Source organism: Hypanus sabinus, chromosome 8 (assembly GCF_030144855.1).
Source record: "Hypanus sabinus isolate sHypSab1 chromosome 8, sHypSab1.hap1, whole genome shotgun sequence".
NCBI lineage: Eukaryota > Metazoa > Chordata > Chondrichthyes > Myliobatiformes > Dasyatidae > Hypanus > Hypanus sabinus.
Window position 1 is genome coordinate 71,081,249 of NC_082713.1, and position 27,361 is coordinate 71,108,609.

At 40.1% G+C, this 27,361-nt stretch overlaps 1 protein-coding gene across 4 annotated transcripts in view; it reads right to left on the minus strand.

Moving 5' to 3' along the window:
* Positions 1–421: 421 nt before the first annotated feature.
* Positions 422–27,361, minus strand: part of elf1 (E74-like ETS transcription factor 1) — a 293,475-nt gene continuing 266,535 nt past the window's right edge. For all 4 annotated transcript variants that reach the window (XM_059977322.1, XM_059977321.1, XM_059977320.1 and 1 more), the window contains 6 exons: positions 9,826–9,933; positions 9,258–9,437; positions 7,320–7,403; positions 4,610–4,802; positions 4,010–4,426; positions 422–2,850 (listed from right to left, as the gene is read on the minus strand). In XM_059977322.1, coding sequence (XP_059833305.1) covers positions 1,926–2,850; positions 4,010–4,426; positions 4,610–4,802; positions 7,320–7,403; positions 9,258–9,437; positions 9,826–9,933 — 1,907 coding nt within the window. In that variant the 3' untranslated portion in view covers positions 422–1,925. The remainder of the gene's footprint in view (positions 2,851–4,009; positions 4,427–4,609; positions 4,803–7,319; positions 7,404–9,257; positions 9,438–9,825; positions 9,934–27,361) is intronic.

A 27,361-nucleotide genomic window follows, 5' to 3' on the forward strand; every position in this document is an offset into this window, starting at 1 on the left:
TGTGGGAATATCGGCGAGCATGACCAGATGTAAAGGACAGCTGGCACAATTTACTCTTAACTGTAAAATCAGAGCCATGGCATCTTGCTCAGGGGATGTCATGTGACTTTGGAGAGCCAATTCACTGCTCCAGCTGTGATCTACACTTGGTTGTGAATTGCATCTTATATGATAAGCAGGACACCATAAAATTACTGTGAATTAACATCATTTTTACTTTTTTTTATAATGGTGGGTTTACCATTTAAATTATCTTCATCACCTCTTTAGGTTTCAAGTCCTTTGCTAGTATACTCTCTTGAAAAAATGCGACATGTTCTTAAAGCCAGCAGCAATCCCAATTACCATGATCTACCGAGTGAAAGCTGCAAATTCCAAGCATGTTTTTAAAACAAAAAAAAGATAATGGTCTAACTTGTAAAACAAAACAAATTTTATTTTTTTTTCATGTAATCCTCTCTCTCTTCCACATGGCTTTTTTCTTGAGAGGCTACAATATCAAATTAGACCTCTGAATAAAGCATTCAATAGAACAATGCTATAAACCACTAACAAACCGATAGGAAATTCATCAAAACAGGAGCCCAAGAGGAAATGTAGCATCAGGAAATGTATAGATTTTGTATTATCAAAGATAAATATTTACAATACACTTTTGAAAAAAAATCCTCTTACAAAATATCCCAAGTTCACATTTTTATCTTGAAGATTTCTCTTCATATCACATATGAAAATATAGCAATCTGTAGTTAATCTACAAGGAATTAACAATTTAGATAAAATATTCATCTTGTGGTTTATCATCAATATCATCACGGTGAGCTAAAATTACATTCAATATTATTTCCTAAATGTTAAATTTCTGGCGAGAAACAGAACTCTGAAACAATGTTCACAAAACATAAATAGGCCATATAAGGGGCAAAGAAGACTTAATCGTATGAAGGTTGATCCAGATTAAGTTGTTTGTTTACTTAAAATGGACACTTCATAGTTTTTTTTTGCAAATGTGCTGGGGCAAGAGGATGATGTATAAAAAGAACCATTAAGCACTTTATGTTAATGCAGTGATTTCAATGACATAACTGCAAGGAAATTGCTGGAATTCAGTGAATTATTCAGTTCTAGGCACATCACACAATTGAAAACAGGCAGCGAGACCTGAATTGGATTTACACCTGTTAACATATTCTTAAACATCAGTTTAATTAGTTCTCATTCTGTCAGCATCAATTGAGGGAGAAACCAAGCTAATGATTCACATTAATGATGAATAATTAACCTGAAACAATAACAATTTCTTGCTCTTCATAGATGTTATCTGCTCCATTGATTATTTCAGCCCTATTCTTAATTCAGATGTCCAACACCTGCAGCATTTTGCTTTTAATATAACTCTCATCCAGATTGGTTCTGGAAGCCTGAAAGCATTAACCCAACAGCACAGTACTTAGACAACTGGTCAGAAACATCTACACTCAGGTGGCTCTCCCATGCTTGGTTGCTTCCAGGGAGCAATTTAATCTAAATCCCACTTGAAACATCCACTTACCCTTTACCTATATGGTAATAATGAAGAAGGGCGTTAGCACTTAAGTTCAAGGAAATGCTTTTTTTGTTAAAAGAGGCAAAGAAGAATAAAGCTGGACTGAGATAGAAGAGAAGTTTGTGTGGAGTTTTGATTCTGCACCAAAACTTACAACTAGAAAATCATTACACCATTTAGGTCCCTTGATTACTTTACTGATATTGATGCCTAGATTTAAAATGACGTTCTTTCAAATTGTAACTGACAATGATGGCCTGGACACAGTATTAAATATTCTGAATCAATAACTGCTTATTTACAATCCTTCACATGATGAGACAGGACAAATTCCAGTCCAACATGTAAAAGATACAAAAGGTTTTGCTTTCTACACTATTTACAGATCTGTCGGCTTTGCTATAGATGGAGTAGATATGGCACATGGATTGGGAGTCACATTACTGGGATAGTTAAGCAAGCTCACTGCATGTGGAAAAGTCTGAGAGTTTTCCAGTTTCAGGAATGGCATGGTATCGTTTAGCTCTGTATCCATGAGAGTGTTGGCTTGATCACATTGGTGGTCTGTGTGCAGGGTTGATACTGAGCACTCTTCATTGGCTTCCAGTTTCACTACAGGAGTGAGAGCACAATTCAGGCTGTGTGACAATGAACTGTTGAGGTTCTCAGAGCTTTGTGCAGTATTCTCAAAATGTCTGTCCATCCCTTCGATCTTTATCACAGACGTCGCAATACCATTGGGATTGCTCAGCAATACAGTATTGAGATGCTGATAGTTGGGCTCGTCATTCACAGGAGGACCAGGTTCTTCTACCATCCTGACTCTGGGAATGGTGGCATTTGAACTTGTGACCACAGTCTGAAATTCGGAAGTGTCCAGAATGGGTTCGGGTGGCTTAAGCACTGTGGCGATTACACTGCCTGGACGGTGAGCAACCACAGGTTGACCATTGCTGTTGAGGGTCACCAGCTGTGTGATGCCATCAAGAGAAGGTTGTACACAATTACTTATAACTGGCTGAAATGTAGCATCAGATAGTGAAAGACTGGTGGCAATCACCTGGGTCTGCTGGGCCTCAGTTAAGCCAATGCCATTTGTCACTGAGGGAGACAAAGTGGCCTGTATTGTGACAGTTTCCTTAGATCCCTCTGAACATGGAATGGCACGCAAAATAACTTTGGAAGGACAGCGGTCTGTTCCAGTCAGCATAGTTGTGATGGGTATCGTCTGCAGCATTAGAGTACCGACAGCATGTGTACCAGAAGTCACCACCATCGGAACCTGGCCCGGGATGCTTATTGTCCTGTTAGAGTCAAGAAAAAAGAGGCATTCATTAATTAACTTGTTCTCTCTAGTACAACCAGTCAGCAAGAAAACGAAGTTTAGGACCATGTATTTGTGAATGATTTAGCTGGGGACAAATGTAACACCCTGATATGAACAAAAAGGAGGAAGGGAAAGAAGTTTCTAAATGCGCAAGTTTAAAAGCCACTGAAGATGCTAAAGCAAAGATCAGTACAAATTGAGGAAGAAAACAGAAAATAATTCAAAAGCTAATGGAATAATAGAACAGTTCGAAGCTAATGAAGTGTTCCACTCCATGTCTATAAGGTTAGATCCCCAGATGCCCTCACTGGTCTTCTTCCCTTTACTAGTATTTCGACTATTATTTATAATTTACATCTAGCCTGTTTTTATTTAATATTTTATGTTTCTCACCACTTTACACTCATATTCTCATCCTTTAATCAATCTCTTTGCCATCTTTTGCAAAGTTCTCCTCTTGGACAAGGATGTTTTCATGTTACATATCTCTACCTTAAAGGTAATTTTGATTTGCGAATCCTCTGTTATCTCTTTAGGTGCTAATCACTGCCTGTTTACTGAAATAATTTATGTCAGTTTCCCAAGCAACCACAGCAAACTAGTCCTTCATAGTCTGCTTCGTTTAGATTTATGTCCCATGTTTGAGATTGAACTACATTCTCTTCAAACCTAATGTAAAATCTACTGCGGTCTACTTCACCAAAATCCCCTTTACAAGAGCATTATTAACTCATTTTCATTGAGATATTAGATCCAAAGTAGTTGGTTCCTTAAAATGCTCTATACTAAAAAAAACTTTACATTCTATGAATTCCCTTTTCACCTCATTACTGCTAATTTGACTTGTCTGTAAGTGGAATATTGGTCAGGGGAATTCAGATTTCAGATTAGTACCCAGATTTTGCTTGCTCAATTATAACCTGGAGCCAAATTGGGTCAGCTTACTGAAAACATGTTTGAAAACCAGAGAAAATAAAATAGGATGCCCATGCAAAGTTCAGTTCTCATATTGATTTTGGAAGAAATTGAGAATGGTGTATCATTACATTTAGCATCAATGCAAAATGAAAGAAACTTCCTTATAAAACCATTCCTGAATTATAAATCATTGCAATTTCAGTAACGTCTATTGATACCTGATTGTCTGTACACCTGAAGACATAGTTACAGGAACCCTGGATACATCTGGCAGTCCTTGCTGAAGGACTTGATTGTTTTGTAGCGCCTGCATGGTTGATAAAATGGGACTCTGTGGCCCTCCAGTGTTTTGAGGAGGCTGAATCAGCGGTGATGCGTGCTCCTGCTTGATGTGCTGCATCAAAACTGACTGTGGCACAGCTTCTAGCCTGCCTACATTCTGCAACTGTGAGACTCCACGGGTGATATTTTTCCTCTTTGTTGGTGATGAAATATCTGATGAGGGGTCCAGATTAGGTGCAGCATGCTTAGCCGAATCATCATCAATGACCACCAGATCCTTGGGCATGTCTTTGAATTGGTACACCAGCCGCTGACCTTCTACTTTAGCCAAAATTCCCCTCTGGTAGTAGTACCTAAAAGGAACAACTGGTTATTCAGTGCAATAAAGAAAACAGGCCAGGCAGGTTAATGAGGAACTGGCCTGAACTATATTTTCAAAATATCTCAAGTTAGACAATGCAGCAATCCAGCTGTTGTAAAGTGATCCTACCAGAGCAATTTGACAATGCCTTCGTGCAAAACACAGCTTTACTCACCTCAAGGCTCTGCCCATCGTTTCATAGTTCATATCTGGTTTATTTTTGTGTTTGCCCCATAATTTTGACACAGCTTTCGAGTCCACCAGCTTAAAAATGCCCTTTTCTCTCTGCGTCCACTTGATGTACTTTGGGCAAGTGTTCTTATCTTGCAGGAGAGCTAGCAGGAATTCCCAAAGGTAAATAGTGTTCCCTGGAAAACAAAAACAAAGGTGAGGAAAATGCATTAACTATCCATTCTGCTACCATGTATAATAAAAAAGTTCAATAAAAAGACATGGAAAAGCATAATAATTTTAAGAGCAAAATAGTTTTTCTGATAAGAACTTAACAAAAATGCTCCAAGTTTAGCAGCTTCCCAATACTATTTTCAGGTTTGATCTGCAGAAGCCAACTAACCACCACTTTCAAGGATTCCTAACCTTCAGAGAGAAAAAAATTATTACAAATGCAATTAAATAGCCATTGATTTCTTTTTTTTTGGGAAAGTTACAAAAATCACTTACCTTGAAATCATTTTATAATGCAATAATTTCTTGGCTCCTTGGATGAAATATTAAGTAAATAGTTTGCCATTGCTTTGATTAACACTAACTACCTATTCTAGATTTCACAGGGTTTACTGGTTTTGGCAAGGTAAGATACTGAATATTTTATGTAAAAATAGAAGCCAGGCTGCTGTGTGTGGAACCTTGCTGTCTGCAATATAGTAATAAACAATAGCATTTTTATTGGTGTTGATCACCAGTCAAGCACCTCAACAAGATGACAATGCAAGTAAATACGAGCCTCGAGCATCACACACAAAATTATAGGGGAATTCAGCAGGTCAGGCAGCATCTATGGAGAGGAATAAACAGTCGTTTGTAGGCCGAGACCCTTCATCGGGACTGGAAAGGAAGAGGGAAATAGCCTGAATAAGGAGGTGGGGTAGTGGAAGGACTACAAGCTGGCAGGTGATAGGTGAAACCAGGTGAGGGGAGAGGTGGGTGGGGAGGGGTGGAATAAAGTGAAAAGCTGGGAGATAGTAAGTGGAAGAGGTAAAAGGCTGAAGAAGAAGGAAACTGATAGGAGGAGAGAGTGAACCATGGGAGAAAGAGGAGAGGCACCAGGGGGTAACGATGGGCAGGTGTGGTGAATGAAGGGGTTAAGAGGGGAGCCAGAATGGGAAATGGAAAAAGAGGGAATTGGGAGAGGGAGTTGTCAGGTTGGAGGGTATCCAGACAGAATATGAGGTAGTGCTCATCCAACCTGAGCAAGGCCTCATTGTGGTAGCAGAGGAGGCCATGGACTGACATGTCAGAATGGGAATGGAAAGTAGAATTAAAATGCGCAGCCACTGGGAAAGCCTCCCATTCTTCACATCTTAATTCAAAGAATGAAAAAATATTGGTGAGCAGCTTATCAACTGGCTTCCAATTACACTGATGCACAACCATCAGAATTTGCAAAAAGTACAACTACGGCTTCTTCAGTATCCCCAGGTTGTATATGGTGACATATGAACTTTAATAATAAATTTACTTTGAACTGTATCTGTGCCATAGGACTCTGATGAAAATGATTGCAACACATTAAAGTTCACCACCAATGAACTCACTATTATCACACCACTGACAGGATATCCAATAAACAAATAAGACTGACCACACAGGGCATTTATGAAGCAACTTGAATAAAAATGTTAGTACTTTTGGATTTTTATTAGTGAATACAAGGAAAATCTTATTTTGTGTTTGAATGTAAGCCTTGGTGTGTGACAATGTTGACATAAAAAAATTCAAGACTTTGCCATCTACCATGAATTGGCGTAACACATGAAATTACACTTACTTTTAAAATTACTGATAAACATTGCTCTACTTTGAGTAGCCAGCACATCGACATGCAAGAGGATGCGAGGCCACAATAAATTATCTAGCTGACTTCTTTATTGATACTTCTTAATACAGCTTACACAACACAGGAAGAGGAAAGTTTTATGTTCTTGATGCGAAAAGTATGTCAACCGAGAGATGAAAGTAAAATGGTTCAGGTTGGTACAGTGTATTGATACAGGTTAATACCAGCAGCACAAAATGGGTTAAACTGACAACTTTATATTTCATTTCATAGTTCACAATATACGAAGTGGCCATTTGGCCCAGCAAGTCTATGCCTGCTTTTGGAACAACAGCAATCCCCTCCTATTTTCTTACAACTCATTTCCTTTCACATGCCCCTCCACTTTGACTCTTCTGCTACTTACTTACACAAGGTATAATTTACAGTAGTCAATTAACCACCAAATGTCTTTAGGAAATGACAGAAAGCCGACAGAGAGAACGTGCGATCTCCATTGACTCCACTGAAGTCACTGCAGCTCTAACTATAGCCATACTAGGAAGAAATTTAAGCTACTTTCAGGTGTAGCAGAAACCTCTGCTTGACCATTCAGCTTTTCCTCCTAGCTGTGGCAAGTGCAAGTTGTTTGAGCTCTCAAGTTTAAGAACAATAACGCTGAACTCTGGAGAGAGAAAAGAGGGAGGGAAGGGGGTTAACAAGTGACAGAACAGCAAAAAATTGCAAAAGATAAACAGCTTTTGCTTTGTCAGCAGATCCATCACTCAGGGTTAACACAATATCATGTTGCTGATGATACAAAAAGACACTGAAAGATAAATCACAATGTTTGTGCAATTGTTGAGCTATCATGCTAATGATGCTTTACCTTTCCCATCCTTATTTTTCTTTTTAATTGGAAGGTGCGGAGCTGTGACAGGCGAAGATGGGCGAGAGGATTTCATCTTCCGACCTGGAAAATCAAATCATGTCACTCTATGCAAACACACAGCATCCTCTGATTAACATTGTCATCTACACTACAGCATGCTCCAACATGTGGCAACCACACAACATCACTAATAATTACAAACACAATCTGGAGAAAATTCTACATGAATGGACATCCACCACCGGCATCTAAAGACTATTGACAATTTAAAGAGGCACTAATTATCTGGGAATTTCAATTTCAGGACTAAAAACCTTCTGTTTTGACTAAGTGTAAAGTGACCCAACTCAGTGTATTAAAGTAAAATGTTTCAATAAGTTTGCAGTTGAACTTCAATGTTGTAGATGCATTTGAGTGTTAATGCAAAACTAATACAATAGCCATCAAATACATTAATGGCACAAGGACGAGGAAAGCAGCCTTACTGACTGAATGAAGTCTGCAATACAAATTTGGATTTAAAGCCATCTGGGGGGGGGAGGGGGACACCGATGAGCCTCTTGGCAGTTTTCACTTGGAGGGACATGATAAAACAGGCTGAAGACAAGGTGGCTTCCTGAAGGGGAAATCTTTGAGGAAATAACAGGCAGGATAGACAGTGGAGAGTCAGTGGATGTTGTTTAATTGGATTTTTAGAAGGCCTTTGACAAGTTGCTGCACATGAGCTGCTTTACAAGAATGGATAGAAGATGGAATACACATAAATATCTGTTACACTACCTTATGAAAACACAACTGTGTGTCGACCACGTAATATAATTATACTGCTTTTGATCCTGACAAGGGAGCGTCGGGAGTGAGTCATGTTAACACTGTTCAGCTAAGGATAAGGTGCCCCATTGACTTAAAAATATGTGCATTGTCCTAGAGTCGGGGGGGGGGGGGGGGACAAAAAACAATTACTTGAAGTTGGCATCAAACAAACTTCAGATATACTTTTCAGTGATAATTTGGCAATGGCACAAAACTGGGTGGGATTTTGAGTTGCGATGATGTTTTAAGGCCATGATGCATGTTCAGCGAATAGACAAATACAAGGTAGGTGCAGTATAATGTAGCTAAATGTTAAGTTATCCACATTGGTAAGTAAAACAGAAAGATAGAGTATTATCTTTGTGGTGAGGGATTAAAAAATGTTGAGAGACATGGATTTCCTGGTATATAAGTAGATGAGAGCAAGCATCCCGGAACAGTTTTAATCTCCTCCTCCAAGAAATAATATACTTGTCACATATGTATGTAAGGAAAGTTTCACCAGACGGATCACTGAAGTAGCAGAACTTTCAAATAAGGAGAGATTGAGCTGAATAAGGATGGGTGTTTAGAAGACTGAGAATACACGGTTTCAATATGGCCAGAAAGACAGATGAAGTGAGGATGTTTCCACTAACCGGGGGGGGGGGGGGGGGGGAGGGGGGGTGTCTAGAACCAGGAATCTTTTCACCACCTCAGGACTGAGCTTAGGACAGAGGTGGGGAGAAATCTCTTCAATGGATGGTGAACCTATGGAAATCCCACCACAAGAGGGTGTGGAGGCTAAACCACTGAATACATCTTGAATACAAAAGGTGAAGAATAACTTCTATCTATCAAAAGGCATGAAGATAGGAAAGAATTGAGAATATCTCAGATGAGAATTAGTTGTGATCATATTGAATGATGAAGAAGACTTGAAGGGCCAAATGGCCTACTCTTGATCCTAGTTTCTATGTTCCTGTGAACTAACAGTATAGGTTTATTAAGTGTGCAATTATATAACTAAAAGTTACAAGTCAAATAAATCAACACTTCAAAGTTGCTCACAAAGTTGCTCCACTTCAGCACCTCTGGTTGTTCCTCTTTTCCCATAAATACTATCCTCAGCCTTGAGCTTACCTTTCTTTTTCCTTTGTTTAAGTGCATTTTTTCTTGGAGAGTCACTTGTAAAATCATCTTCATCAGCTGCCATTGGAGTTGGAGATCTTTTTATTACATCAGGGATTTTATCTAATGTGGTAGTGACTTGCAAAGCAGAGTCTGGCATTTCTCCATCCAGAGGGTGTGTAAATCCGTGAACTAAACGGCATTTTAAGAGGGAGAAAGGGAAAAGTGGAAGGGGGGATAAAATTAAGGTTTTGACAGATATTGATTTCAGGATTTATTTTTCATAAGTAAACCATGCCACAAATGTACCAGTATAGTAAGATTTTTGTGCAGTGTGCATATTGTTCACTATTGCAATACCTAAACACTTTACCATGTGTTAACTTTACTTTTTGTATGATCTAACAAGTACAGCAGCAATTTTCCTTCATAAGATGCATAGGATTTCCCATTTATTTAAAGATATTGAGGTTTAAGCCAGAGACTCACCCTTATTTTGTACAGTTGGTATTATGATATGAACATACTACTTCAAGCAGAATACAGAGCCAAAGAGAAAACCCTAGAAACTAAAACTTACACATTCTCTTCTCATCCAAGATAGCATTTGGGGATTCCATGTTAAGAAGTGCTTCAGCAGCCTCGATTGTCTCCATTGTCTCGTCTTCATTCTCACAGGAAGCTTCCACTGTAGGTCAGAGAATTATCAAAACAAGTTAGCAAAATTCCTACAATCACAAAAAGAAATACAAAGAAAGGAGGTCATCTATGAAGATCCTTTCTTTACTGATAAGTCATGGTACTTCAAATGTATTTTCAGGTACCTAAGTGTGAATAAACATTTTGTCACTCTCACCGATGCCAACTCTATCCCCAAAATGGCTCATCGTCAGGGAGGAAGATTGATGACTGTCTTCTAATCCACACATTAAGACTGTGGTATAGGGACATAGTTCCCTCATGTAGCTCACAGCCTCATAAATAGAACGGGACTCTCAGGCTAGGAAATTATATGCTGGTCAATTTACTTTTCCTGCCCTGACAATAGCCTTACAAAGCTGAAACAACCACAACTGAATTCCTTCTGTACAATGGTGACCAGAATGGTATGCAATACTCTGTGAAAACACTGATGTTTTATATAGTTGCTTTTACATTCTACAACTCAACCACTTCATCCATGTGCTTGCTCCTTCATCCATTGTCTAACTTTCTGATTGCTCCTTGCTCCTATGGGACATTGAATCTCTGTATTTGGCCATATGATCAGTCTAGTTTTGTAATGAAATGCAGACTTCCAGATTTTGCTCCCAACATTTTGTGCAACCCAGTATGACTTATGCAACAAAAAAAATGAGGGGCCTAATTTTGAGCACCATGCACTCAACCTTCCAGTCACACACTTACATTTACTATTGTCCTTAGTAGCTAATTTTGGATTAAGTTTACCATTTATCCATGGATCCCACAGGTTTTTATTTATATAATCTTCTCAAGAGCTTAAAATTCACAGAGCCTGCATCAAACTAATATGTCAAGCTTTTGTTAAGCACAACCACCCCTCAACATATACATGCTGACTGCTCTTGTTTAATGACTTTCTGAATGACAATATTGCTTCAATAATATGCCCATGACCAAAATTCAGCTGACTGCTCAATAATTATTTTGCATTCCCTTTTCTCCCTTTCCTGCACCTGACACTTATTTTAGAGACATTTAGAAAATGATGTTCAGAGTCTCCAGTGTTTCTTTTCTTTCAGCTCATAATAGCCTGGGATATTTTTCACCGAAAGGTGAGTAATTTACCTACTGTTAATGATACTAAAATTACTTTCTCCTCCTCTGCTCTCAACTACAATTAATTATCCAATATTTCAGTCTTCCTCCCAATCTTTTGTAGAGTCAAGGGCAATATGTTTGTCACATCTACCTCTTTGCTTTCTAATAGGGCTTTTCTCCTGTGGTAAATCACTGTCTAATCATGAGATTGTAGGAGTGTTGACAAAAATCGACACGAGTGTAATTACTTCTAACATACTCTTGATTCCCTCCACAAAGAAATGGCAATGTCATATAGATATCAGAAAAAAAATCCCCAAAACATAATAGCATACAATATAACACATAGCAAACATGGCAAACTTAACCCTTAACAGTCCAGGTGAATTCTACCGAATGAATCCCTACATGGTGTCTTTCCCCACTGTGCCCATGCCAGGTGTTTTGCTGATCAACATTAAACCCATTTGCTTGCATTAGAGCTACATCCTTCTATGCCTTGCCTCCTTACTGTAAGTGTCTGCTTCAAAGTCTCTCAAATGTATTATTTATACCTGATTCCACCAGATCCTTTGGCAGCAAGATCCAGATATAAACCACTCACTAAAAAATATATTACTTCTCAGATCCTCTTTAAAACTTCTTTCTCACCTTAAACCCATGTGCTCTCATTTTTGACATCTCTACTATGGAAGAAAAAAGGTTATGATTATCTCCACTATCTTTGTATCTCACAATTGTACATTCTTCTCTCCAGGGAAAACAAGCCCAGTTCATCCAGTCTCTCTACTCAACCGAACCCCAATCCAAGCAACATCTGGTGATTCTCTGCAATGCAGTCACGTCGCCTTTACAGTGAGGTGAACAGAAATGCACACAATACTCCAAAGTGGCCTAGTCAGTGATTTGTAAAGTTGCACACATAACGACTCAACTGTTATATCTGATGCCCTGCACTATGAAGGCAAACACGCCAAAGGCTTTCTTCACCATCCTGCTTACTGTCTGGCCATAATTTGGGGAATGATGGACTTGGACTCCTAGATTCCTCTGTTTATCAATATTCCTCAGTGCCCTTGCATTTACTGTATATTGTTGTTGCTGTTCCTTTTCACACCTTGTAGTGCATCTGGAGGCATTTTTGCTGTGTCTGTAGCATTTGACTGTTTTTTTACGAGGCTGAGTTGCTAACTCAATGCTCAACCCAGCATGGATATAAAGTGTGCAAGGAGCTGGCCAGATTCTATCTTGGATCCATTCATCTCGAAGTCCAGTGCTGACGCCGCTACACCACTGGCCTTTTTACTGTATATACACTATCCTTATACAATTTTCAAAATGCAGCAGATTGCACCTCTATCTGCTTATACTCGCCCAAATTTTCATCTGATCTTATTCCTGCTGTAGCCTTGGACAACAAGAGATCCTGCAAATGTTGGAATTCTGTAGCACCACACATAAAAACACTAGGGGAACTCAGCAGGTTAGATAGGCATCACAGGAAAGAAATAAGCAATTGATGTTTAGGGCTGAGAACCTTCATCAGGACTGGAAAACAGGGGGGAGAATAAGAAGGCAGGGCGATGGGGAGAAGTACAAGGCAGCTGGTGAGGGGGAAGGAGGGGGATTGGGGGAAGAGGTATGATATACAAAGCTAGCTGATGATAGGTGGAATGGGGTTTACTATTACTGCCATATGTTGTCAAGTTTGTTGTTTTGTCACAGCAGTATAGTGCAATACATTAAAAATAATATGTTCCAATAAGAAATATATATATAAAATAAATAAATAATGCACAAAAGAGCAATATAGTGAGGGAGAAAGAATCAAATAAAAGAGGACAGTGGGTCAAGCAATAATGAGAAGGAGATGGGGAGCCAGAGGAAGTGGATGGCATATCATGAGAGCAGGGGTGAGAGGGCAACCTCACTTAGTCTCCCCACTCTTTTATTCTGGCCTCTGCCCCCTTCCTTTCCAGTGTTGATAAAGGGTCTCGACCCGAAACATCAATTGTCCCTCTACAGATGCCGTCTGACCTGCCTTGCTTACCCAGCATTTTAAGTGCACAGCTTTAGACAGCCTTGCTCGATATCCATAATGCCACTGATTTTCATGTCATCCAAAATTATTCTTCATCATCCTCTACATTCATATTCAAGTAATTTTTATCACAGAAGTCAAAGGGCAAGGGACCCAGATTCTGGGTACCACTAAACTCTGTGATACACCACTAATCACAGATCTGCATTCAGAAAATTATCTTTCCACCACAACCCTATAGCAAAGCCAATTTGGACTGAATTAGCCAATTCACCTTGTAAGTCATGTGCCTTGACCTTCCAAGCCAGCCTACCATGCTTGTCAGCTACTTTACTCAAGTCTAGACAACATCTACTTCCTGCCTTTCTCAATCTACTTTGCTAGTTCTGCAAAACACTATCAAATCAGTAAAAACAGGGCAGCCTGCACCATACTGACAATGCTTGATGCTCTCTACGTTACCAATGTACACCTATCCCTTAGATTTTTTCCAATAATTTCCCTACCACTGCTCTTTAGCCTATGGTTGCCTGGATTATTCCTGCTGTCCTTCTTAAAACAAAAGGAACAGCAATAGTATCCTCTAATCTTCTGGTACCTCAGCTGTGGCAAAATGATGCAAAGAAATCACCATCGGGGCCACAGCATTCTCTCCCTTGTTTTCCATAGCACTGAGGAGCAGATCTCATCTGGCCTCGGGGATTTATCTACACATGCTTTTGAAGACATTTTACAACTGTATCTTCTCAATACTGACAATCAAAGAACTCCTTCCTGAACTCATTATGTCTTTCTTCTTAGTGAATACAGATGAAATATATTTATTTCAGACCTCACCAACATTCCCTAGCTCCACATATAGATTTCTCAAATGGAAGCCCACTATCCTCTTGCTCGTAATATACTTATGGAATGACTTATGATACTTCTTAATCTTTCTTAAGTCAAGTTAAGTCACTTTTATTGTCATTTCGACCATAACTGCTGGTACAGTACATAGTAAAAATGAGACAACCTTTTTCAGGACCATGGTGTTACATGACACAGTACAAAAACTAGACTGAACTATGTAAAAAAACAACACAGAGAAAGCTACACTAGACTACAGACCTACACAGGACTGCATAAAGTGCACAAAACAGTGCAGGCATTACAATAAATAATAAACAGGATAATAGGGCAAGGTGTCAGTCCAGGCTCTGGGTATTGAGGAGTCTGATAGCTTGGGGGAAGAAACTGTTACATAGTCTGGTTATGAGAGCCCGAATGCTTAGCAGCCTTTTCCAAGATGGCAGGAGGGAGAAGAGATTGTATGAGGGGTGCATGGGGTCCTTCATAATGCTAGTTCCTTTGCAGATGCAGCATGTAGTGTAAACGTCTGTGATGGTGGGAAGAGAGACCCCGATGATCTTCTCAGCTGACCTCACTATCCGCTGCAGGGTCTTGCGATCTGAGATGGTGCAATTTCTGAACCAGGCAGTGATGTAGCTGCTCAGGATGCTCTCAATACAACCCCTGTAGAACGTGATGAGGATGAGGGGTGGGAGATGGACTTTCCTCAACCGTCACAGAAAGTAGAGAAACTGCTGGCTTTCTTTGCTATGGAGCTGATGTTGAGGGACCAGGTGAGATTCTCTGCCAGGTAAACACCGAGAAATTTGGTGCTCTTAATTATCTCTACCGAGGAGCCGTCAATGTTCAGTGGGGAGTGGTCGCTCCACGCCCTCCTGAAGTCAACAACCATCTCTTTTGTTTTGTTCACATTAAGAGACAGGTTGTTGGCTCTGCACCAGTCCATTAGTCACTGCACCTCCTCTCTGTAAGCTGACTCGTCGTTCTTGCTGATGAGACCCACCACGGTCGTGTCATTGGCGAACTTGATGATGTGGTTCGAGCTGTGTGTTGCAGCACAGTCGTGGATCAACAGAGTGAACAGCATGGACTGAGCACACAGCCCTGGGGAGTCCCCGTGCTCAGTGTGATGGTGTTGGAGCTGCTGCTCCCGATCCGGACTAACTGAGGTTTCCCAGTCAGGAAGTCTAGGATCCAGTTGCAGAGAGAGGTGTTCAGGCCCAATAGGCTCAGCTTTCCAATCAGTTTCTGAGGGATGATTGTGTTGAATGCTGAACTGAAGTCTATGAACAGCATCCAAACGTATGTGTCTTTTTTGTCCAGGTGGGTTAGGGCCAGGTGGAGGGTGGTATCATCTGTTTTGCAGTTGGGACGGTACGCAAACTGCAGGGGGTCCAGTGAGGGGGGGGCAGCAGAGTCTTGATATGCCTCATGGCGAGCCTCTCGAAACACTTCATGATGATTGATGTGAGTACAATGGGACGGTAGTCATTTAGGCAGGACACTGAAGACTTCTTCGGCACGGGGATGATGGTGGCAGCCTTGAAGCACGTTGGAATGGTGGCGCTGCTCAGGGAGATGTTGAAGATATCAGTGAGAACATCTGCTAGCTGGTCTGCACATCCTCTGAGCACTCTACCAGGGATGTTGCCTGGTCCAGCAGCCTTCCATGGGTTGACCCTGCACAGCGTTCTTCTCACATCGGCTACGGTGAGACGCAGCACCTGGTCATTTGTAGGAGTGGTGGACTTCCTCGCCTATACCTATAGGAGAGGAGTACTCTCCTATACTGTCTATATTCCTCAAGGTACATGCATGGTTATAGTTTCCTATACATGTCATATTCTTTTGTTTCCAAATAAATCATTAATAAGCTTTGTCATCTTAATTTTCTCTTCTTTTTCCTTCATCCTGATCCTGCTGTCCCTGTACTCCAGTAATTCTCTTTTAACCACCTCACACTATTACACCTCACACTATTACATGCTGTTTTATCTCAAGCTGATTTAAATCCTTTCTAACAGAACTGCTGAATTGGGGAAGTCTCACCACCTCTAGAGCCACTCTTGATGCCCAGGAGGCTAAGTGCCTGTTTACACCATCGTCCTCCGAGTGCTCACTTACAGCATTCATCGGCTTATGGCATCCGAGACTGATCTGGAGATCAATGCATTTGAGGTCTTGCTTTTAACTTTCCTAGACACCTGAAATTTGCCTACAGGTTCTCATTCCTCCTGTCCACTTCATCAGTGAAAATACAGATCACTCAGTCCTCTTTGCTGAGAATTTCCTCAGCCAGTCAGAGACCCTTAGAAATCAAAAAATTATGCAGATGCTGGAGGTCTGGAAAGAAAAGCAGAAAATGCTGCAGAACATTTGTGGAAAGCGCTATTTGTAGGTTGAAGACCCTTCCTCAGATACATCTTTGATCCTGGTATCAATTGAAATGCTGCACAAGTGATTAGCAGGTACCATGATAAAAATGACATCAGTCACATTCCAAATCAAACCATACAATTGCAGCAATGAATTAGGATTGATGAATGGCCACGGATGATTTTTTTTTACAAAGCAACAAATAGCAATATAATTGGCAGATTAAAATAAAGATCATCCAACACCCTCGCTGCAATGCATAACCTAGTGCGTGGTCTGAACAACCTACAAGGGCGATCAAGCTATTAAATCATAAATCCCTCAGGAGTTAATGGCGATGCTAACTAATCCCACTACTTTTTTGTATTTTTGGCAGCAACACTGACTTCTCAGCTCAAGATAGAGCCCTGGTGACAATCTGCAAAAGCTGCAAAGAAGCAGACAAACAAAAATAATGATTCAAGCAGTTTGCTGTGATTACTCAAGTATTACCAACAGACTCCTGTCTGCACTACAACAGACAAGCCAGCTGAAGAGGAAGACAGCTAGCCCCAGTAGCCTCAGGTTGACCAGAAATAGTTTGCAGTCAAGTGCATTAAGTTGCCAAATATAAACATTTCTCAGTCAGAATCTGATGTGATTCTGTATCACATCCAAAGCCTTCCAAGGAGTAGGAATTCTGATTGATTTTTATTTGTTTGGTTTGCCACAGATCCCAGCTGTGAGATGTTTCTGTAGTTATGCCCTCTGCAATGTGTCACCAAGGTGGAACTGACAGGAAGTTAAACCAAAACTAAATCCACTGTACCGAGCGGGAGTGTAGGGGAATGTGACAGCACTGGTGGATTGGTCAGTAGTAAGGTGTTAGTGCCGACACTGGCGAAACTACATGTAAGGCAAAATACAAGAGCTCAAGCAACCCCAAAATACTGTAGTGGACCCCAACTTGTTTTAATGGAAATTCCAATGATTTTGCACTGCCAATGCATTTTGTGAGCATAACACACAGAGATGCAGCTGTAAAACCAAAGGTCAATTAGAATAAATTTCTGTTTTCCGGAATGGTTTAAACATTGTAACCTTTTTACTGGTGGTCAAGAGATTTAAGAAAAAGACTGCACCCTTTTTAGAGTCTAATTGCTAACTGACAGACAGGAAAAAGATAAAATTACATTTCAGGAGTCAGATCTCTTTGGCAAGTCACAGAATCAAGCATCTTAGAAGGATTAAAAATTAAACATGAAACGTTGTTAAATTGTTTGTACATATCCCTTTAAAGGATAAAAACTGCAAATGTTTCACATTTTCCAAACCATTGCCGAGGATATTTACAGGACAGCCTGCCAATCAAGATCCTAGGCATGTCTGTGGGAATGTCATAAAAAAGCACGTACATTCTGACTACAGAATTTAACACAATGAAGAGATTCAAAAAAAAAGTCAACGATATGTCTAGAGTGCTGATGTACTGCTTTAATACATTTTTGACCTTTTCCATCAACAAAACAGGCAGAAATAATTACCTGGCTTCAAGCTTCAACTATCTGAAAATTGTAGCAACATTAAATAAAGACTCATGCTCTTCTACACTTTAGTGTATTTAAATGTATCGTGAAAACACTTGTTATTTCTTTGCTTATTCATAAATAGCCTCTTTTAAAACAAAATGACAGTTAATATACATGTAAGTCTTCAGAATTTGTCCCCAAAGACTTCAGGCCCATAGGTGTGAATTTTTAAAGACCTATACCCAGCAGTGCAGATAAATAAATTACTCAGCTACCCTCAGAAATAGTTATACTGCACAATCAAAATTCAGTTCAATCACTACTCTCAGTCAAGATATTAAAGGCAATTTCTCTCAAAAGTTTAAAGTAAATCTGCAGATGCTGAAAATCCAAGCATCACACACAAAATGCTGGAGCAACTCAGCAGGCCAGGCAGCATCTACTGAAAAGAGTAAACAGTCAACGCTTCAGGTCTGATGAGTGGTCTTGACCTGAAACGTCGTCTGTTTACTCTTTTCCGTAGATGTTGCCTAGCCTGCTGAGTTTCTCCAGCATTGTGTGTACAGCTTAAAGTTAAAGCCTTTCCAAGAATTAAAATGTCAAGGTCTTTGATATTGTGAAATATATATTTAATTATCTAAGTTTGCACCTCAGCAATATTTATGTGAGGGAGGAATTAGATCAAATTCCATTATTCCTTCTCTAGCCACCTGGTTAAAATATCATGGTGTATTGTGCTTCCATGGGACATTTTCTTTGGCATGCAAGGCACTGATTACGAAAGGGTTTAGGAGGTGAAGATATCAGGGCAAGGCATGGGGTCTGAGGATTGGGTCTATGGAGATACAACATTTCAGGGAGGGACTAAGTTAGAACACAGCATCTTAGATAGAATAAAGTCTGAGGGATTAATTTCTCCTCCAGCTCCCCACAATGCAGTGCATCAGAAAAAAATGTCTCATAGAGGGTGAGATAAAGGTTCTATTTCCATGCTGTCTGGTACCATCACTCTAATAGTGCAAAGCTGAACCATTGGTAGGGTGATGACTAACAACAGGACATGTCTTAGTGGTGTGGACTGATCTCCAGAGGTTCCACAAGTCCATATTTATCTTGCTCAGATGTGGAGGGCATATCTTCCTAGTGTAAAGCGCATAGCACAGCAGGGACACGGTTTGAGCAGCAACATTTGTGCTCAGTCGAAGGAACGCCCTGATGTGGCCCCATATACTTGCAGAGAAGCCGAAGGCCAGCCCTCAGCTTTGTACACAGCAAGCCCTGCACAGGAACCCTGCCTGTCAGATACAGAGACTTTTAAAAACCTGCCAAAAATCAGTAAATAATTAAAACTATAAAAATTAATATAAAATAGAATATATTTAAAACACCTAGTTATTTTAAAAATAATAAAACAAGCCCAAAGAATATTTTTAAAAACCTTGCCCTGCTTTTGCTTCAGATTAGCAGTTTCAATAGGATTTCAAACCCGACAACATTCAAATCCAAGACTTACCGGTTCAAAAATGTTATGTCTTGTAACTCCAGAAACTAATTGAAAGAAACACACAGGAGCCAGGAGACTGCTCCACGTAGCTTTTCTTTTCCTTTTTCTTAAAGTGATGAACTCACATATGAACAGGTGGCATAATGATTAATGCCATTCCCGTACTAAATATAACCCATAATAAATTATGTTAACAAACAAAGAATACTTAATCAAACAGTACATTTACAATATTACTCAAATATTACTGATGTACTGAATGCATGACACTTCTCCCTGGTTAGTTATAAACTCCAACTTCATATAGAAGTCATCTCAACTCAAATATGTTACATAGTACTCTCTAGAAATTATATATTTAAAGCCGTATATTATATGTATATAATATATATTCAAGCCCAAAGATTTAATCACTGTGTTGGATTTCCTACACTTATGGGATAGTGTGTTTCCTGACCGGGGGGTGGAGGGGTGTCACTCTGTTTGGCACTTAAGATTTACAGCTGGGAAACAATCTCAGCTTCTAGGTCCTCCTCAGTGGTGTTTGTAGGAGTTGACTCTGGGACTCCAGGAAATGCCTGACAGCTCTGGAAACCTTTCCTCTCTAGCCATTACTCTGGTCTCCTCAAATGATCCATATGTCATCTCCAGATGACATCAGATGCAATATTTACTGTGTAGGAGAGTGGTTCAGTTCTGTATTTAACCTTTCCAAGTACCCACTTTGGATCATCTCTGTAGTTCCTTACCAGTACTGCTCATCCAGGATTCAAACATCAAGTCTCCTTGTTTGAGGAGATCCAATCATGAGCGCAAGGGATGACCCAGAAACAGCATAGCTGGTGAGTTGTTGGTTGTAGAGTGTGCTGCTGCATTGTGATATGCAAAAAGAAAATTGACAAGCTTTTCATTCGGTGTAGTGTGTTCTGCTGACATCGCTCACTGTGTATTCTTTAGACGCTGGACAAACCTTTCCGCCAAGCCATTTGTGTCTGGGTGGTACAGTGCAGAAGTAATATGTCTTATTCCAATCATTTTCAGGAATGACTGAAACTGTGCCACAACAAACATTAGTGCATTGTCACTGACTAAGTGTTCTGGAGCAACAGTCCTTGAGAAGAGGCTTCTCAACACATCAACAGTGTGCGAGGTTGTATTAGCAGCTACTGGAAACATTTCTGGCCAGTTTTTAGCTGCATACACTACTACCAAGAAATGTGCCCATGAATCATCCAGCAAAATCCACAAGAATCCTCTGCCAGGGTAATTCTGCCATTCCCAGAAATGGGGAGCAGCTGCTCTTGGCACCTTCTGGACATGTTGGCATTCCGAACAGTGCATGGCGAGCTGCTCGATCTGCTGATCTATCCCAGGCCACCAGGCAAAGCTTCGAGCCAAAGCTTTCATTTTGACCATGCCTAATTGCCTGGCATGTAGTTTATCTAACACTTTAGCTCTCATCTTGGATAGTACAACAACTCTGATCCCCACATAAAGAAACCTCCACCAAGGGCAAATTCACCTTGGCACTGATAAAATTGGGGGAAATGGAATTTCTGCCGCACAATCCAGTCATTTTGGGTTGCCATGAAGACCTGAGACGGTGTGAGGTCATTACTAGTTTCCCTTTGGATCACTTAGAAAAAAATGCTAAAGCAAGAGGGTAAGGATCTCCAGGCAGTTGATCAGCACAGGTTTTAGTAGCCCATCCAGGCCAGATGCTGTTTGTGGGTTCACTCTCCTAAAGGCTGTTCGTACTTCAACCACAGAGACTGAAATCATATGATCATCGGGAACGTGGGAGCTCATGATGGTTCCTCCATAGTTTGACAGCCAAACAAACATAGAAGGCATTGAGATAATTGGGAAGCAAAGCCTCTGTTGCCTGATTTAATTTCATAAAGGTGATCGTATTCAAGGCAATAGCCACAGCTGTCAAGCATCCTTCATATATTCAAGTTATCCTCTACCCTGGGGAGAGGGGATTGATGTACCTTCAGTACTGGGTTGATGGTGATCTTAAAATCACCACAGTTCCTGACAGACCCATCCTTCTCAGCTACCTGGGACCATTGGCATTGCCCATGGGCTCCACTTAAATTTTGAAAGAATTCCTTCTGCCTCTATGCAGTTTAAATCACTTTATCTTGTATGGTATAAAGAAACAGACAGGCTTTATAAAACCTGGGTGTGGTATTTTTATTTAACACTATTCTACCTTTGACATGTTTAAATTTTCCAATGCCATGCTGTGGCATCATCCAGTACTTTTCTAAAATCGTTTTCAGTTGACTCCATTGCAAGGAATGCATGTGTGAATAGTGGATAGATCTCCTGTCAAGAAGTAGTTGTGTCAGCCAATCATAACTCTACAGTGTTAGCTCCCCTGTTCTGACTACAAACTCAATGTGGCTTGTTGGTTGTTGCATTTCTCTGTTGCTAATGTCATTCCCAAAGGGATTAACTTTTCTCCAGTAAAAGTATTTGGTTGGATATCTGCAGGCTTTGAAATGCTACTCAAACTCATTTTGTGGAATGATTTAAAACAGCCAAATTCAATTTAAACTAATTTGCTGTTCACTTCTGGAGTCAGTCATATTGCTTGTCTCTGGTTAGTTCTCACATCATAAATCTCAAGGCTACCCAGTCCTGTGTCACTTTCAGATTTTCCAACAACAGCATGCAAATTAGTGCTGTTTGAAACTGCAATTTGACTTTATCTGTTTCTCATCTTTGTGCAGTCTATTTTTATGAACTGTGGCTGTAACTGTTGCTTGTTCATCCATTTTCTGCTTTGTTTTAAACTCTAACGTCTATCTCCCCTTCCAAAGACAAACATGCTAGCTTCAACAAGTATGTGGTCTTCTTGGGTTCATTTTAAAACTTCCTCATCATCACTGTTAAGCTTTGTAACTCCAGAAACTAATAAAAGATAAATGTCAGGAGCTGGGAGACTGATCTACTTTGTTTCCCCACCCTTTTTTTTAGTGATGACGTGAAGACACAGTGATTAATGCCATTCACATACTTTTTACATATAACCCGTAATGAATTATGTAATCTAACAAACAATGCATAATCAAACAATATATTTACAATATTAGTCAAATATTACTGAAATGTTGAATACAGCACAAGAAGAGCCAACTTCGCTTGCCTTTACATAATTCAGAAGCACTACTCTTTACCAATAAGATCAGGATCGGTGAATCTTCAATAAGTGAAAATAAAATGCAGTTCCTGAATTTCTAGTATCTATGTCTTTAAGCTGAAATATTAATTCTGATCATCTTTCTTCAGACGTAACCTAAGCTATATGAGTACTTCTTTTGTTTTTAAGTTTTCAGTAAAATGGACACCACAAACACAAAGTTCAACAAATCCTTAGAAATAAGTATTTCATATAACCATACATTGATCTAATTTCTTCTATTCATTCTTGAAAACAATCACATTTAAATGTCATACAGCTTTAGGGAGCACCAAATAAATCAAATTTATAGAGATATTGAAAAAAAATGTAGAGTAATTGCTTCTGGTAGCTTGGATACTAAAGTTGATAAGAGATCTCAATCTGGCCTGTACTGCATGCAAATTCCTCTTCTCCATTACAGAAGCCTGGTTACTGCCTTTACCAAGTAGTTACAGTACAAGAAGCTGAATAGTTGCATTTCAATGAATAAGGTTAAATATTACACTGACGTTAAAAAATGGGTTTGGTGGAATACAATTTTATCCTCAAGAAAATGAAGGTTAAAAATTACTCAGGATGCACAACATCCTGTCATCATCTCAGATCGAACAAAAAGTCTGTGTTACAATAAGATTTTACTATCAAACCGGCATGAAACAGTATTAACTATGTGTAGTCCAGGCTTCTGATGAAAAATTGTAATAAATTTAGACAATTGGAGGGTAGAGAATGTGCTTAGATATCAGCTTGTCCTTTTTTCAATGTAGAATCAATCTCAATCCCACAGTCAATAGTTATTAAAAGTCTTTCAGCTTCTGATCAAGATGGTGTCTTAGCGATAACACTTTGTGCTCAGCTGCAAAAGGAATCATCGCATCTCCTGCTTAGAACTACTGCAGCTGAAACCTACATTCACATGCATGGCTACTTCAGTTAGCAACATTGTTTCAAGATGTTTAAAAAACCTATGGATTTTTTAAATTATCAGACTCCGGACTGCAAACTATCCAGGTAGCCAGTGCAGTTTCCATTGTTTAAAGAAGCACGGCCGTCGGGCTAGGCTGCAGGTAAAACTGAAGAGCAGGGCCTTGAGACCCCGCTCCTTACTGTCCTCCTAGCTAACACACAGTCTCAGGAAAATAAAACTGAAGACCTCAGAGCAAGATTGCAGAATCAGAGGGACATCAGGGACTGTAGTCTACTCTCCTTCACAGACATGGCTCTCCCACAGCATCGCAGACACAGCACTCCAGCCCACTGTCTTCACTTTCCGCCACATGCACATGATGGCGGAGTTTACTTCATGATTGACTCATCGTGCTGCACAAACGTGGCAGTTCTCTCTCAGCCCTGCTCTCCCCCCTCACCTGGAATACCTGGCAGTCAAGTGTCATCTGTTCTGTCTAGCAAGGAAATCATACACTGTCACCCTGGTTACACTGTACATTCCATCTCTGACTAATGTCAGGCTGTCCGTGGAGGTGCTGAGCACAATGATCAATAAATGATCAATCGCGGTGCCCTCCTGATCATTGTGGGGGACTTCACCCAGGCCAGCTTGAAGAATCATCTGATAAACTATCAACTGTAGAACCAGGGGAGACAACTCATTTGACCTCAATCAAGAATGCCTATTGTGCCCCAATGAGTACCTGGCAGGGCACTGAAAACATGTGCCACCCAACTGGCTGGAATATTCAAGGGCATCTTCAGCCTCTCACTGCCGCATTCAGAGCTTTGCATCTGGTTCAAAAGGACATCAATCTAAACAGTACCCAAGAAGAGCAGGGGTGACCTACCTCAATGACTACTGCCTGGTTGTTCTCACATCTACTGCGATGAAATGCTTTGAGAGGTTAGTCATGACTAGAATTAACTCCTGCCTGAGCAGGGATCAGGACTCACTAATTTTCCTATCTCCACCATAGGTTTACAGTGGACAGAATCTCACTGGCACTCCACTTGACCTTGGACCACCTGGACAATTGCAATACCTATGTAAGGCTGATGTTTATTGATTACAGGTTAGCATTCAATGTTATCACTCTCTCTATCCTAATCAATAAGCTTCAAAATCTTGGCCTCTGTAGCTCTCCCTGCAGCTGAATTCTTGACTTCTTCATCAGGAGACCACAGTCTATGTAGGGCAGAAGTAACATCTGCTCAAGCACAATCAATTTAGGCACATTTCAAGAATGCCAACTACTCTACTCTCTCTACGCTCATGACTGTGTGGCAAGGTACAGCTCAAAAGCCCATCTACATATAAATTCAGCGATAACACAACTGTTTTCTCAGATGGTAATGAGGGGTCATACAGAAGTGAGATAAATTGGTTGAGTGATATTGCAACAACCTTGCATTCAACCAAGGAATTAGTTGTGGACTTCAGGAAGGTGAAGATGGGAGAACACACATCAGTCTTTAGGCAGGGATCAGAAGTAAGCAGCTTCAGGTTCCCGAGTGTCAGCATCTCAGAGGATCTATTTTGAGCTCAAAATACTGATGCAATCATGGAAAAGGCACACCACTGGCTATACTTCATTAGGAGTTTGAGGAGAATTGGTATGTCACCAAAGATAAATTAAGTTCTAAAGATGTACCATGGAGACCATTTTGATTGGTTGCGTCACCACCTGGTATGGAGGATCCAATGCACAGGATCAAAAAAAAATGCTGCAGAGGGTCATAGACTCAGACAGCTCCATCATGGGCAAAAGCCTCTCCACCAAAGAGGACATCTTCAAGAGGCAGTGACTCAAGAAGATGATATCCATCATTAAGCACTTTCACCATTTGAAATCCAGTTGCCTCCTCCCTGATGGCAGTACTGAGAAGACAGCATGAGTAGAGGGCCTTTTAATCTACTCTAAGGTTAATCTAACCAGTCCCTCCTACATAGCCTTCGATTTTTCTATCATCCCTGTAAGTATCTAAGTTTCTTAAATGACCTTAATATATCTGCTTCTACCATCATTCACCTCTCTCTGTGTTCTGAACTTACCTCTTGACATTCCCCTATATGTTCCTCCAATCTCCTTAAAATTATGCTCCTCCTATTAACTATTTCTGCCCTGGGGAAAAAAATCTTGGGCTATCCACTCAATCTTATCATCTTGTACACATCTATCATTTTGGATGATGTCTTCAGGTGAGCAAAGATAGCCTTATCTTAGATCTCTCCTGGGCACAACTAAATGATTTAATTATGAAGAAGGTATTCAGCAGCTATATTTCATTAGGAGTTTGAGGAGATTTGGTATGTCATCAAAGTCTCTATTAAATCTCTACAGATATACCGTGGTAACCATTCTGGCTGTTTGTATCACCATCTGATGTGGAGGTGCCAATGCAGAGCATTAGAAAGATCTTACAGAGGGATGTAAACTCAGCTATCTCCATCATAGGCACTAGACAAAAACCACCAAGGACATCATCAAAAGGCAAAGCCTCAAGAAGGTGGCATCCATCATAAAGGACCACCACCATCCAGGACATGCCCTCATCTCATTACAATCATCAGGAAGGAAGTCTAGAAGCCTGAAGAACACTCAACATGTTAAGAATTGCTTCATTCGCACTGCCATCAGATTTGCAAATGGACCATAAACTCATGAAGACTACCTCACTATGTTACCCTCTTTGGCACAAGTGATTTATTTGTTTTATATTTCTTACTGCAATTTATAAAATTTTTATTGTATTGCATTGTACTGTTGCACAAAACAATACATTTCACAACATATGTCAGTGATAACAAACCTGATTCTCCCTGACAATTATCTAAATCAGAAAATCCTCTATCACACAGAGTTTACACAGTTCTTTATTATTTTTTCAGAACTAGCTCTGGTTCTTGATATTGTAAGGAAAGAGTTAAATGCAATTCCTCTTTGGTAAATGCTAAAACAAAATGAAAGGAGGGAAAGAAGTTGCAGAAACACTTTGTAGTCTTGTTAGGCACACTGCAGCAAAGGACGAAAAAAATAGTGAATTAGGCATCATGGCTTAAAACAAAAGAATGCCATACCTTGGAAAAACTTTGAGAAATTGTACTGAGCAACAGTGTAAATTCACTTTTATAAGACATAGGTTAATCAAAGGTAGTTAATATGTAGTTCCTAAGCAAAATGTTTGACTACAATTAAGACCTCTAGGAGGGGAGATCAACTGATATAACATATATGATGGCGTCTCCATGGATTACAGCGTAGCATTTGACCAACCTCCACCCAAAACTAGTCCAAAAACAAATTACATGAGATAAAGTTAAAAATACCAAGTTGCGTCCAAGATGTGCACAATGATGGAAAGCTAAGCATAATGGCGGACAGTGGTTTTGGTAACCGAAGGACCCGTATCTGAGATGTTCATCAGTTCTCAGTATTGTAAGGAAAGTGTTAAATGTGATTCCTCCTTGGTAAATGCTAAAATAGATCGGAAGTCTAAGACAAAACCGTGCTAGCTTGGAGTGGGATTGTTTTCAGAAAGTACAAGAGAACTAGTCCACAACTATGTTTTGAGAAAGTCAAGGAAGTGCAAGTCTGCAGCCATGAGAGTGGAGAGTGCTGAAAAACATGCGTGTCTGGCTGAAGATTGTAAGAGATGGTGGGGGTGCAGCTGGTATGACCCAGATGGAAAAGTACTAGTGGGAAGTGGTTTTGAAGGGCATAAAAAAGGGGTACTTTCTTTGTGTAGTAAGGAAGAGAGCTTTGTCTTAGGTTGGATAACAGCTTGTGTTGAGATAGGGAACAGTACGTCAAGAAAGTCAGAGTACGTCGAGTCAGGGTTAGAGTGAAAGAGAGAGACAGAAACAAGAACAGGCTACATGTGAAATTCTTGGAGATTGCAGAGAAAGGC